At 38.9% G+C, this 15,724-nt stretch overlaps 1 protein-coding gene across 4 annotated transcripts in view; it reads right to left on the reverse strand.

The window, feature by feature from the left end:
- trps1 (trichorhinophalangeal syndrome I) overlaps window positions 1-7,677 on the reverse strand; it is a 178,561-nt gene extending 170,884 nt beyond the window's left edge. The window contains exons 1-2 of one of the 4 annotated variants that reach the window (XM_036971846.2): window positions 7,360-7,677; window positions 1,718-1,961 (exon numbers count right to left, since the gene is read on the reverse strand). In XM_036971846.2, coding sequence (XP_036827741.2) covers window positions 1,718-1,730 — 13 coding nt within the window. In that variant the 5' untranslated portion in view covers window positions 1,731-1,961; window positions 7,360-7,677. Of the gene's footprint in view, window positions 1-1,717; window positions 2,031-7,056; window positions 7,202-7,359 lie in introns of those variants that run through there. The other 3 variants (XM_036971843.2, XM_036971845.2, XM_090227756.1) reach the window with 3 other exon arrangements.
- Between the last annotated feature and the right edge of the window lie 8,047 nt (window positions 7,678-15,724).

A 15,724-nucleotide genomic window follows, 5' to 3' on the forward strand; every position in this document is an offset into this window, starting at 1 on the left:
GAGAGAATGTTCTACCATGGCACACTTTTTGAGATACAGCATTTGAGTTAGGCCACTGTCCAGAGGTCCAAACCCTCAACTATGTGTTCACTTTCCAAACATAATGAGATTATTTCATTTCTACGCTCGTTGCTTTTGCATTATTACTCTTAAGACTAAAGTCTGTGAGTACAATAGTGCAACGCACAGAAAATAACATAATACTTGATTTGGAAATAAACAGCCTAAATGGCTGAATTCTTCATGCGATTAAAAACAAAGATTGTAATTATTAAATAATGTTAATGTTGCAATACTGTATTGTACTTATCAGGAGTGATAAGGTGCAAGCATTGGCTAATGACAGGCACAAGGACACACTGTTGAATGGAAGACAAATTGAGCTGTTTAGAAAAATGACAGGTGTTGGTTCACTCACTAATTAGGCTCATCTCCATAATTAATTATTCCTCTGCAGGTTCACAGCAAAGGCAAAGCAGCACTCATGTTTCATCAGTCAATACCCTGAAATGCTGTTATCTATATGTACTGCCAGTAACTTTCTCCAACCTACCCTGCAAAATAACCTGAACTTTGTTTCTTAGTATGAATACATGTTAGGTATGAGTACGCTATAACAACACTGTATAAACCTACTTTATACTGTAGCAACAACCTCCTGTAACATTTTGTAAAGGATGATATCATGACAATACAAACAATAAGATGAAAAACGATTATTTGAACCATATAGACAAGAGCAGAGTGAACGGAGAATGTTAGACGACTGGGGAACCATGAGAATGTGTGTGGCCCAGGGAGAAAAAGAGTGATAAACAACATGAAGTAAATATAGACAACATGAAGTAAATATAGACAACATGAAGTAAATATAGACAACATGAAGTCAATATAGACAACATTAAGTCAATATAGACAACATTAAGTCAATATAGAAAACATTAAGTCAATATATAGACAACATTAAGTCAATATAGACAACATTAAGTCAATATAGACAACATTAAGTCAATATAGACAACATTAAGTCAATTTAGACAACATTAAGTCCATATAGACAACATTAAGTCAATATAGACAACATTAAGTCCATATAGACAACATTAAGTCAAAAGAGACAACATTAAGTCAATATAGACAACATTAAGTCAAAAAAGACAACATTAAGTCCATATAGACAACATTAAGTCAATTTAGACAACATTAAGTCCATATAGACAACATTAAGTCAATATAGACAACATTAAGTCCATATAGACAACATTAAGTCAAAAGAGACAACATTAAGTCAATATAGACAACATTAAGTCAAAAGAGACAACATTAAGTCTGTATAGACAACAGTCCACATAAGCTAAACGAATACAGATGGTAGTGACTTAAAACACCAGATCAAAATGCTGGAATATACCAAAGCTAAGAACATAAAAGTGTTTAAAATGAAAGAGCCGAACAATACAACTCCACTACAACGAGGATCAGGCAATAGTACTATAAAACATATTTTGAGAAACCCGCCTGGGACTTGGGTTCCGAAATTATAAAAATAGAACATCACAATCCTAACCCTTTTGGGCCCATTCACTTTGGGCCTCTACTGACTTGCCACGATTTCAAGTTACGTGAAAATAAAACACCATTCACAATATTTACGCCTAATCGATGTATTACTCAAGTCACAGATAGCAGGACATAGAAGAATAGAGAGCATACATACCTCTGCCGAGCATTGGGTTAGCGCATTATCAGCACAGATTCCACAGGGATCCAGATATCAGAGTAGGAACAACATCCAGAGTCCTTGCCCTGGTTCTTGACTGAGGTATCCTTTATTCCACGTCCATGCCAGAGATGCATTTATTCCATTGTCTTTTCTTTGGTCTTGCTGTTGTTGTTGTTATTGTTGTTGGCAGGGTCTTTCTCAAGAGTTCTTAAAGGTTGTTCTCTTCTCCCACCTGTGTCTTCAGAGGAGATTACAGGTAATATCAGTCCTGGGTTCCACCACAGCACGAGTCACAATGCTTCTCTCTCTGCAATCACACACCGTTCAAAACGGAAAGAAAACTCACGTAAAAATCAAGGACGCACAAAAAAGCTAAATCAACACCATATGTTCTTTAAAGCCTAGATGTATCTAAAAACGTATCCCACAAATACACATCAAACATGCAAGTAGACCTCAAAAGTAGTATATCTTTTTTAAAGCTTGGAAGCTGGAACGACTTAAAAAGTTTTAAAAGTTAGGAAGACCATACAGACCGACATCTTGCATTCCATGTGATTTCGAGAGAAAGAACAATGATCAGTAAAAACACAATTAACGACGTGGTCATTACAAATCAGAGTCAGTCCTGTGCCGTGTTAGCAGCAAGCAGCAGGCATCATCAAACTGCCGGTCTGTCGGACTCATGAATGAATAGGAGCTCTAGCGGTACGACAGGCCCTCTGGCAATCCAAATTGGAAACAGGAAAACAAACATTATCGGGGGAACACTATTTTCCCCCTTCTTCTCGACGAGTCATCCTGTCCAACCTGTCTGAGACAATGTAATGGCCTATGCTGTGCCCACTACAGCCGGCCTAGACCACACAGACGCAGAGAGGAACACTAAACCACAATGAGAGAAGAAGGAAAAACACTGAAAAATAATGGAGGAAAGAAAGAACACACACTGACAGACAGACACTTAGAAACGAGCTAACACATCATAAACTGAGAGGCAAAACTGACTCGTCAGTGTTCCAGAGAGGAGAGGGAACGGACCACGTTTTTAGCAGACTCTACTCCTAATCAATGGGTATATCTGTTTTTTGGTGATGGGTAGGGAATTTCTACACTGGCTATCCCCAAAGTGCACTATGGAAATCCTAAGATACAGTAAATAGGCACACACACACTCTCTTTATAAGTATGGTGTAGAACAGAGGGTAGGGTACTCGTGTGTCTGGGGAAAATAAAGGGAAATTCCTGACCTAAACCTACACAAAATGTCTACCTGACACAGATAGCAGGACTCTTGATTTATCCCAAATATGAAACAGCAAGTGTCTAGTCCTACATCATTACACCTTGTAAACCACACCTCAAGCCACTGCTGCATACATAGCCCATTGCAAGCCTTGCCTGACAACTCACCCTGCATTTAATTCCGCTGCTCTATTGATCACTACATAAATTCAGTCGGAAACTGCCATCCTAGAAGTCGTTTGTGTGACTTCAAATTTGATTAGTGCTATCCGGGATCCTTGGGACATCCCTACTCCTAAACCCTAACCTTAACTCCTACCCTTACCCTAACCTTAACCATAACCCTTACCTAACCCTCACCCTAACCTTAACCCTCCATTTCCCAAACAGGGACCTCAGGACCCCAACGGGTGCACGTTTTGGTTTTTGCCCTAACACTACACAGCTGATTCAAATGATCAAAGCTAGATAATTAGGTGATTCCCTCCCAGAAATCGTCTGGGAGGGGGGCAAATCCAGACTCATAGAAGAAATGTCAGTTGGCCAGAGCCATGTGGAGGTGTAGCCAGGCAAGTACAAGCCACCCCCATCCACATGGCTGGAGGGGACACATTGAGGAGCTTTTCCATTTGGGGGAACCTTTTTTTGTAGTTAAAGTACTGTCTTGCGTTAACAGGTGAACACATGGAAGAGCCCTATTAGCCTATAGAACAAAGCCTACGTTCTAGTCTTTTAGGGTTGTTGCTCAGAATATATGGACATTTGAGGGGGAAAAAATCTGTTAAATACAACAGTTGTGTGAAAAACATGAACTGTCACTTCTTGCATCAGCAACTGACAGTGAGAAGGACTTTTTAAAACAAATCAAAAAAGAAAAGGTGGCTGTATCAAGAACTATTGCTTACACATACTCCTACCCTGGTTCCATTTCCCACAAATCTGGGAAACAAACTCTTTTCTTACCAGGGTGAATCTAAGGTGCTATTAAAAGGTTTTAAGGCTACCATTTACTGCTGTCTGTCCTCTCTAAGTAAACTTTAGAATTACGTCAAATGGTTGAAGAAAATCAAAAGTTTCCTGCCTCTCCTGGTTGCATGTATCAAACCACCAGGGAATGTGTCTAGCCATTTGCAAAAGCATTAAAATGTTTTTAACCCTAAAAGCACCAACATGTGTTTTGCTTAAACACACTAAATTAGTAATGATGGCAAAGCGTTGTGCTAGGTATATTTGAAATGTAAATGCAAAGAGCCACTGTCTGTCAAGCAGTAACACTTTTTATTTTATCAACCTTTTCTAACACAAGTAAGTGGTTCTAATTCTCAAACAAATAAGCATTTTTTTTAAGGGTTTCGAAATTCTAACAAAACGTACCCTTGTTGGCACTTTTGGGTTAAAGAGACATGCCATTGTGTTCCATAGACACCGACGTGAGAACATACATGTGAGTAGGCCTTTATTCCTGGTAAATCTAAGCTTCCTTTGTCTATTTAAGTGCATGGACATGAGGGGAGGGACCTACACAACCTGTTCGAGGGTCAAAAATGACTATACAGATGTCATACAGTATGTCTGATTTTCAGTTTCAATATCTTTTCATTGAGATACAACCACCTCCAGAAAAAGCCGAAACATTGCTGAATGGCAATGAAGGATGGCTGGGTCGACCAAACAAATCTAAACCTTAATGTATCACAATTGTACCTAATTTCTGTAGTAGCCTACGTGTCATATTACATGATCATCTTTGATGTCTACAATTTTACAAGGAGCTATGCACAGTTTTTATTTGCTCTTGGTTTCTCATGTCCTTTAGGATTTAAGACATTACCAGTTTCTATACTAAAAGTAACTTTCTTATTTTTTTCATGAGGCCTTAAAATATTTTATTTTTCATTAATAATTCATTATTAAGCAGCACCTACGTGGTGAATCTGGTACAAAGATACACTGCGAAGTGAAAGGCTGGCCTCACAGCGATTCCAAAAAATCTCCCTAAAAGTAGTTGTGCAAACTCTAAAGCCATGTATAACAAATGCAAACCCCCCACTGTTGCTTTCTAATACCAACGAGACCCAAATTCATCTGTCAGCCGTAAAGTTCCTAACTATACAAGAGTTGATCTATTGCATACCCCCCTCCAAAGAACTCACAGATGGGAACCCATTTACATTTCAAATATACCTAGCACAATTCAGCAGTCACTTCAAACAGCTCTTATCAAACTAACCATGTGGATCTTTCTCTCACTTTTGAAAGAAACACTCCCTGTATAGAGTACCACAGAATACACATGATAAGTCATTTTATTTTCCATAATCCTCTAATAAAAGCAAAAGTAAAAAATCTTAGAAAATTAGGCTAGAGTGGCTGCTAACATCAATGGATTTTGTGACAAAATATTGTACCTAATTAATTAACGGTTTACCAAGTGCTTCACGTATCAGATGTAATACATACAAGGCTGCAGTGAGGACAAAGTCAACTTTTAGAAGTGGATTTTTTGCAACCAGATGTTTTGATGCATATTATTTATAATAAATACTCTTTATGCGTGTGTGTTAACACTATTAAGGCAGAAATAATGTGTCTATAAGACATACAGGTGTCCAAATAACTAAACTATTGTTAAACACAGAGTGTTGTTGAGACTATGTTTCAGCTTAACCTTTCTCCCCTCTGAATGATGAAAAGCATTTCTTTGCTTTGGCCACATCATTAACAAACTTTCACTGACAAGAAAGAGGGCTTTCATAGACAGAAGGTGTATCATTTCCAGACCCATGTTGGCGTGTAGGAAGGTTGGTTTCACAGTTTACAGGAAAGCGTATGAGTCCTCTACTGGAACCAACAGGGGAATTTTGTGTCATAACAATGTAACTACAAACAAGAGCCTAAGTGAAGTTGAAAATCGGGTGATTTAGAGTTGTGCTCATAGATGATCTTAGATCTTACCAACTGAAAAATAGTCAGTTTAGATAGACAGAAACATTGTCTAAATGTTAAACGTTATGCTTTGAAAAAGTCAATACCTTTAGGGGGTTACTATATACATGGTTATAATGTAACTATCAAGCAAACACACTGAGAATATGTAACCTTTTTACACTACCAGTAACAAAGTTGTACATGCCTCTGAAAGTAGCCCTTTGCACCAAGAGTAGAGGAGTAGATGACCAAAATATCTCACCTCCTCATAAAAGTAATGGGGCAGGTATAAGTAATAAGGCAGAATTATATTATCTTTATAATGCTTGCAGCAAAACATAATGAAAAGCTATGTTGAGTTTCTGCAAAAGTGAACTGTTTCATCACGATGCCCAGTCATGCTGCTCTGAAAACTTTCTGAATTTCCACAGACACACACACTGCACCTCTGTGTCATCTCCTTTGAGATGTAGCCTAATCCCCTCCACATGGAAAATATATTTAAGACTTTTGAGAAATGACTGACTTTTTTTTGAGTAATTAACAAGTGATTGGTTATTGATAAAGTTACAAGCACGTTGTTACATTTCTTGTTTTGTAACAAAGTTAGTACATGACTTGAACATTCTAAAAACCAAAACTTAGAACTTCGTAGGTTCCGAATAACATGTGGAACGTTTAGAAAATAGGCTACTGGTGAAATCTTTTGGATGTGCATTTTATTGTAATTAGTTGAAATATTCTTCTGACCCAAGTGTGTTGTCATGCCTACGCATTTTCTTATCTTTGAGGAACATCACCGTTTACGGAAAGTTGAGTGGAAAACTTAACTCAGTTCTCGACATGAATGAATCATTAAACATCAAAATACACTTCAAAATATATACAAAGTTTCAGAAGCCGAAAAAAAACTGTACAACTTAACATACTCTCTACCATGCTCTCTAATACGAACAATGAAAACAGAAATACGCGATGCGCCAAATAAAATCCTCGTCTTATTAGTGTGTTTGTGTGACTTAGATCACAGATATTCTCAAGACCATAACTATATTCTGTCTCCAACACCTATCCAGAATGCGTCGCGCCTTTACAAGAATGCTACAACATCTGAAATCTAATTAATAAATGAAATTGGAAGGGAAAAGTAAGCAACAAACCTACTGATCGGAACTCATGTTATTCTCCCTTGTCTCAATATTTACACCCTCTAATACGGCTACTGCTTCTACCAAGTAGCCCATTTCAATTTCTCACGCGTTTGACCCAACAAAACCTACATGCCATGTGAAATCCGAGAAGCCCTGCTGTTTTTTTTACAGCAAAGTAGCTCACTACTGATTCACGAAATCCCTTAGTTATTACATAACATTCTCTAAAAGCGATCCGCATTCTGGAACTACTGTAAATTCACATTGTTCGCCTCCGTACTCGTAACGTGCATTGATTCGCTTTGTCCTTACCTGTTGATTAAATTGCAATAGTCTTTGCAGTCTGAAAGATGGTGGAGCTTTGGCGTAAGCCATGAACCGTCTTTGTGCTGTTTGTTTGTTGATCTCGGGGTAGCCTACTATTTCTTTTTTGTTAGAGGGGATATAACATTTCGAATCTCGCCTGTGCACGTGGAATCAGGGTGACTGTGTATAATATTTAAAACGCCCGAGTCTGGATGGAAAAGGAGGGTTAGTTTGCAGTGATCCCAGTTCTTTATCAGAAATGTTATCGCTTGACAGGACCTCAGACTCCAAGCATTACGTCAGTTTCAAGACACCAACACTATTAATATCAAGAAGCCCTTGCGGAGGAAAGCGCCACCCCAGACCGGTCGTTCTTAAAGGGACAGATGCATCCCTGATCCTCACTACCAAGCTAGAACGCAATAATAACAAGTGAACAGTTTTTCCACTTCATCTTAATATTTGAAATGGCCTAATATTAATCGAATATGATCCCTATATTGATATATGGTAGGGCTTAATGTCGATTTAGTGTGAATATACGTATATTTAACAGAAAATCTGCTCTGATAAAAACCTAGACCTAGGTATTTCTGAATTATGTTATGGGTATATTTTATTGCTATGAAAGTTGGAAATCATGACATAAGTTGCAAAACTTTACTATTCTGTGTATGATAGACATTATTTTCTTTAGTCGAGAAATCATCACAATTCCAACAAATCACAAGACTGTGGTTATTGAAATGTCCAAGACTAAGTGTAGATGATATACATTTTTTCTAGACTGAAATTCAGATTTATACACTATGATAACCCAATTGATTTGACCCTTTAATCTCACAATGGCCTTACTGATGTCAGGGATAATATTAGGTTGTGCTGAGTTAATCTATTCTATTGAGTTTTATTCACCATTTCTTTTAAAAGTAGGGTATCAAAAAGATCCTACTGGCTGCTCGATATCTCATAATGTTAGCACTATTATAAGTGAAGAGTTTAAATTCTACCAGGGTTTAAGGGATAACATTTGGACTTTTTCTTCATAGAAAAAGTATCTCTAGCATGTTGCGTAAGCTTCTCATGCACACAAAAAGCCACACTTTAAGAAATATGAATATACCCCCATTATTGCCTCTTCATTAAAAACTCATGATCAATCAATCTAGTTTGTTCCAATAGACAGGGTTTCCATATCACCATAAATACTAACCCGAGGACTCCAGCATCTCTAGCAGCTTAATAGATCATAAGTAACGCTTTATTGAAAAGGAGATACAAAACAGTGTAAAGGTGGGATATCTGTCTAAATGTATACTACAGATGTGAAATGCACTTCATTACACTGAAATGCACTTTTTTACACTGAAATACACTTTTTTACACTGAAATACACTTTTTTACACTGAAATTCACTTTTTTACACTGAAATACACTTTTTTACACTTTTCCTCTCAGTGAAAAATATAATAGGGCACATCTGTTAAGAAATAACTAATGTAATTTAGTGCATAAAGTTAATTTTGTTTATAGATTGTAAATACAAAACTGGAATGCATACTAAGTTGCAAAGTGAAAATGAAGTTGCTGATGAAAGACACAAGGGACGTTTTGAGATAAATGATATGTGAATAATAGCAATAATAATAATAATAATAACGATAATAATACTACTACTAATGATAATAATAATTATGTTTTAAATACATTTACAAACACACTATAAAAGTTACGTAAGTTTCTTTCACTCTTTGAGTTATGCAACAAGCTTGTTTAAAAACAAAATCAAAGAAATGTATGAGTTTGGTTAGTAGCTCAAATCGCAAAAGAGAATGCAAACACCATATTCATATTTTATAGGATAGTCTCTAGCAAATGATTGACCATCCACATGATCAGAACTAAAGCATAATGCATCAGAACACCCAAATTGACTTCAAAAGTTATCCTCTTAATTCCTTCAAACAAGTTGAAATAGGACATATGTTGTTAAGGTACTCACTCTGAACTAATATAACTGTAAGCCTGAGGGAAGAAATAAAGAATAGATATACATTTCATTTTAAAGCTCAACAGTCTTCCCTCACAAGCTGTTGCTCTGTTTCACCACAGAGTGAGCAGTCCCTGGCAAAAACACTCCCAGGCATCGTTCAAGTTTTATTTAACACAAGCAGTCTTGAGGGAAAATCAGGTTTTAAACCGCATTTTGAAACTTTGAGCTTTTACCAAAGAAAGTAACATGTGCAGTGTGTGTGTGTGTGTGTGTGTGTGTGTGTGTGTGTGTGTGTGTGTGTAAGAATGTGTTGGTGAGAATGTGTGGGGTAATTGTGTGTAAAATCTTTGCCTGTGTGTGTACTTATGCACAAACTCTTTTCAAAGTTTGTTCAATGTGTTTACAAAAGGGGATTCAAATTCAATCTTCTCATTGCGTGGTTTCAATTGTTCACATTGAAGGTGGAATATGGGTTTTCTAGGTTAGGAAACAATGGACGAGTTATACTGAAGAAATCACACAGCAGACTTTGCCTGACTCTTTCCACAGGCTTTCCATATTCCCCTCTTTTTTCCCTCTTCGGTTAAGACAGGGAATATGAGATGTGAGAACCCTTTTATATCAAGCAGTACTTATTGTCATTCTCACTGTACACTCATGTTTTTGTTGTTTTTTTGCGGTGGAAATTCATGAAGAAGGAATCTTTTGAAAAAAAGGCATCTAGATGTGTTTATTTTTTTATACAAAAATAAGATGGTCTAGTGTCAAAAGACAATGAAAACTATGTTCCTGTCGCCCCATGCTTCCTCAATACCATGCTCCTTATTATTACGTCTCATATACCGCACTCACACTCATAACATTTAACAGTTAAATTTTATACATTTACTTTGCAACAGTGCTAAAGAGACCAAGACATAAGAAAAACAAGACATTTCTGATTTGTTACTATCATCAACCAAATAGATGTCAAAGTACGTACAGATACTGTATTTTGTACAGTTGCCTATTTATAGTTTAGGTTATTACGTTATGTGAATCAAACAGATTCTGCGATGCAATACTTGGCTGGTCCCCTGTCACCTATTCCTGCCTGATAGTGTAGCGGTCATAGAAATAGAATCCACCCATTATGCCATCGTTGACTTGAATGAGGAGGCCCGTTCTATGGATTCTATTTCTATGGTTGCAGTATTATCTTTCATCTGGCCATGCTGACTGACCCTTGACATCCTGGTGCAGTAATATTTAGAACTGGTAATGGGTGAGTGACCTTGTACCAAACAGCTTTTTGTAGCCTCACACTGTGATTCAATCACCTAATATATAAAAGCACAACCCAGCCTATGTCTACTGACTTCTATTTCAATACTGAGTTTTAAGCCTTCACTGTACCAGTATGGATCCATATACCTGCTACTGTCATTACATTTCATTTTAAACAACTTTGGCCAAACTGTGTGTTATTACCAATATTCAGTTTTCAAGCTGTTTTACTTCTTTGCACTATTAGACAGAAAGTAGCTGATATTTTGCTGGTACAGTATGGATCTTCACCATTTCCTTATTCTGTCACTCTCACTTCATGTTTGCAAAGCATTGTTTCATAATGGTTACGCATGCTTGTGGGTATGATTTTGTTTGCCCTCAATATCAGAGCAGTGTGATTGGTGCTCTGTCTTTTATTTTGCTTCCTTATTCGATTGAAACTATAGCCCAGCAGTGCTGGAAAAAAGTACCCAATTGTCGTACTTGAATAAAAGTAAAGATAACTTCATAGAAAATGATTCAAGTAAAAGTGAGTCACCCAGTAAAATACTACTTGAGTAAAAGTCTAAAAGTATTTGGTTTTAAATATACTTAAGTATCAAAAGTAAAAGGAAAAGTATATAAGTTCCTTATATTAACCAGACCGACAGCACCATTTACATGTATTTATTTTTTATTTAAGGCTAGCCAGGGGAACGCTCCAACACTCAGACATAATTTACAAACAAAACGTGTGTTTCGTGAGTCCACCAGATCAGAGGCAGTAGGGATGACCAGGGATGTTCTCTTGATAAGTGCGTAAATTGGACCATTTTCCTGTCCTGCTAAACATCCAACATGTACGGAGTACCTTGGGTGTCAGGGAAAATGCATGGAGTAAAAAGTACATTATTTTCTTTTGGAATGTAATGGAGTAAAAGTAAAATTTGTCAAAAATATGAATAGTATAGTAAAGTACAGATACCCCCCAAAACTACTTAAGTAGTACTTAAGTTTTTTTTTTATTTTTTTTTTTTAAACTTTACACCGCTGCAACCCAGCCAGCCAAACTTGACTATATTCACTCAAATGCATAAAACGTTTTCTGAAAACCCCAGGCCTTCTGTTACCATTTAGTTGGATAATTAGATGAGTAAAAAAATGCAACCATCATGCTGTTCAGTTGGGACAAAGTTGTCCTTTGTGAGGATTTTTACAAAAGAAAGCGCTAATCGTAGCTCAGCCCTGAATCCAGAACAGAACAGCAGGAGAACAAAAGGTAATATGTAATTATACTAGAGCTAAGCCCTGTAATCTCAGCCAGGGGAGAGGACATGGCAGAGAAGGATACCAGCAGCAGACCTCCTGAGCTGGGTTGACACCTGGATGGCTAAACACTGCCTGAACGTATTGATCACCGTTTTCTCACGGCGTGTTGGTCTGTGTATTTGTGTGTGTGTGTGTGTGTGTGAGTGTATGTGTGTGTGCGCATGCATGCGTGTCACAGAGGGTCCATTCTCACGTAGTTACAAAATACAATGTAAAATTTAAGCAGAAAGGGCCTTCCTTGTGTTGTTAATCATTGTCTGTTTAAGTTTTGAGGCTTAAAATGGATGCACCGATGGATTACCTGGAAATTAGTTGTCTTTCTTTCTTTAAGCACTTTCTTTCTGTTTTGGGAGGTAGGGTCAACATCCGTTTTGAGTTGGGACGGTATGGCTACACAGAAGGATTAGGGGCAATCATCGCTTCTCAACAAAGAGAAATGTGGAACGTAATCAGAGCTTGGGGCTGGCTGTCTTTCACACACCATCTACCTATTAGCCTGTGAGACAAGACATTAGCACTAAGGGTATTCTGAGACAAGCTGTTAGGCATCACATTTGCCATAGAGGCCAATCCATGGAGGAAGAAGGAGAAAGTTACTAAGAGTGAAACTTGAGTGAGAGACAGAAAATTGGCTCCATGGCAGAACCTGAAGTCTGGACTGGCAAGGACAGGGTGGATATGGCCTATGGTATGCACAAATACTTACACAAATACTCATACAGTACATGAAGCTTTCAGTGGATTTTTTTGTAGTGTAACTGTAATGATACTGTAAACATAGTGATTGTAGGAATGGAACTGATAAAACAAATCAAGCCTTTCCTCGAAAACTGCAGTCGCAATGACAAATAAAGAAAAATGGACGAAGTATTTGGAATGCCATTAGAATGGCTGGGCAGGCTTTTCAATGAATCCACTACCTAAACATTTTAAGTGCATTTCCTGCAAGCGGTGGAAATGTATATGCAGAACAAATTTGATCCATAAATGGACAGTTTTCAATTTTAATGTTTGCTTCATCCATGCAGTTCCATAAATGGAATTCGCTGAGTGGAACTACAGAACAAAGTGAAAACTTTTGTCTGGAAGAACTCCTCAAAGTGCTATTACTACATTGCTAAATTACTACATTACTACATTACTTTTCACTCCGAAGCACGAGGGAAACCATATGAAAATGAGGGCCAAATGAAGGCAATTTTATACCTGAGTACGTTTTGTCCTCAACATTTCAAGACGTAAACTATACCGTTTATTTTTCTCCCAAAATAGTGTGATTTGAGTTATTCACCTTCATGGCATCACGGAGACAAACAGAGTCACTGTGTGTTTAAGAGGAAGACTCAGCAATGTTCTTTTTCAAATTTGAGAAGAACTGCTCTCATGAAGAGAAGATCAAATGAGACTAAGGCTAAAGTCAGCCATGTGGAGTCACTGCCCAGACAGACAGGAACACAGCCAGCATCTCATCAGCAGGGCGGACACAGGACACTGAGTCCTCGCTCTCTCTCTCTCCCTTACTCACTCACTCACTCACTCACTCCCTCCACACCCTACAGAGCGAGAGAGAGAGGGGGAGAGAGAGAGGGCACATGCAGATGCCCTTGTGGCACGCTTCATTCCTGTTACCGTCCTCTCCAACTCAGAAGGGTAAAAAGGGAAAACACATGATCTTAGATCCAAAAGGCCTTTCACAGATTGGCGCAACAGTGCCACTGCTGAGGCTGGGTCAGAGACAGACACAGACAGGAAGTTCTAGTGGTTAGGATTTCGTGGAGAACTGATATCCTCCCAAAATACTCTGGTTTTAACCGAGGCTGAGGCCCTTTTAAAGGTTGTGGAACAGTCTACGTAGAGGCCTCATAAGAATCAGGCTATATCCCAAATGGCCCTCTACATTGTGCGTTACTTTGACCAGAGCTCGGTGAAAAGTAGTGCACTATAAAGGGAATAGGTTGCCATTTGAGACACCAACTCAGAGTTACAGTGAAATGTCAAATAATTCAGTATAATGGATTCAATTAATCCCAATAAAAAACAAAAACAAATGGCTTGGTTATTATTACAGTGTAAATAAAATGTTACCATGTCATTTATTAGTAAATATGTAATACCTACATTCATTTTTGTACCAGAATTAAATATAGGCTAGTATTAGTATCACATTCTGAGATGAGACACACAGCTGGTTTAACCTGTGGTGCTGAGGACACAGATCAGGGTAGTAGGTCTGCTCAAATAAGATCCACTGTTCATTAGTTTACAGCAGTTAAAAAACAATAGTACACATCATTAAGCTGCATTCTCTGTCTCTTCACTCTATTAACTGTGCTGCCTGAAGTGATTCTCACTCTCTTAATGATGAGAGAGAGAGAGAGAGAGAGAGAGAGAGAGAGAGAGAGAGAGAGAGAGGGGTAGAGAGAGAGAGAGAGGTAGAGAGAGAGGGGTAGGGAGGGAGAGAGAGAGATAGGGGGAGAGAGAGAGATAGGTAGAGAGAGAGAGGGAGGGAGGGAGAGAGAGAGATAGGTAGAGAGAGAGAGAGAGAGAGGTAGAGAGAGAGAGGTAGAGAGAGATAGGTAGAGAGAGAGAGAGAGAGAGAGAGAGGGAGAGAGAGATAGGTAGAGAGAGAGAGAGAGAGAGAGAGAGAGAGGGAGAGAGAGAGAGAGAGAGAGAGAGAGAGAGGGGGAGGGAGGGAGAGAGAGGGGGAGGGAGGGAGAGAGAGAGAGATAGGTAGAGAGAGAGAGGTAGAGAGAGAGAGGTAGAGATAGATAGGTAGAGAGAGAGAGAGAGATAGGTAGAGAGAGAGAGAGAGAGAGAGGGAGAGAGAGAGAGAGATAGGTAGAGAGAGATAGGTAGAGAGAGAGGGAGAGAGAGAGAGCGATAGAGAGGGAGAGAGAGAGAGAGGGAGAGAGAGAGAGGGGTAGAGAGAGAGAGAGAGGGGTAGAGAGAGAGAGAGAGGGGGGGAGGGAGAGAGAGAGAGAGAGAGAGGGAGAGAGAGAGAGAGAGGGGAGAGGGGGGAGAGAGAGAGAGAGAGGGAGAGAGAGATCGAGAGAGAGAGGGAGAGAGAGAGAGGGGGAGAGAGATAGAAAGAGAGGGAGAGAGAGAGGGGGGAGAGAGGGAGATAGAGATCGAGAGAGAGAGAGGGAAATGGAGAGAGAGAGGGAGAAGGAGAGAGGAGGGAGATGGAGAGAGGGAGAAAGTGAGAGAGGGAAAAGTAAGAGAGAAATGGCGATGGCGGAAGAGAGAGGGAGGGATAAAGAGAGAGAGAAACAGAGAGGGAGATCAGCTAGGTGTTATAAAGTCATCCTCATGGCAGGCCTCGTCTGTGACTTCTCCCATGAGTCACTCTGCTCCAAGAGAGCTGTCCTCGCATAAACCCAGGTGACATAAGCCAAGCAGAGGTGTCTCTCTCTCTCTCTCTCTCTCCCTTTCTCTCTCTGCTGCTCACCTCAGTCAGTTTCACCAGACGGGTCCAGGAGACCATGACCTTTCCTGAGTGGTGCCATCAATCCATCAGACACACACACGCACACACACATACTCAGCAGGAAAAAGAGACACTAAAACGTTTCCAGTACACCTTGATAGAGTTCGCCGCAGTGAGGAGATAGCTGGAGATAGGGAGTTAGTTTACAGACGCTTGCAAAATGAGATCGCTGTGAATCTCACTGAGCTAAAAGAGGGGTCCAATAGAGATTTATAATATTGACCAATATCATGAATTTGATGTTGAGATTAAAGATGCTGCAAAATGCTAAATGCAATCTGTTACTCTCAATATTTTTCCCATGTGGTTCCATT

This window comes from Oncorhynchus mykiss, chromosome 30, assembly GCF_057628025.1.
Source record: "Oncorhynchus mykiss isolate SJ-2025 chromosome 30, ASM5762802v1, whole genome shotgun sequence".
NCBI lineage: Eukaryota > Metazoa > Chordata > Actinopteri > Salmoniformes > Salmonidae > Oncorhynchus > Oncorhynchus mykiss.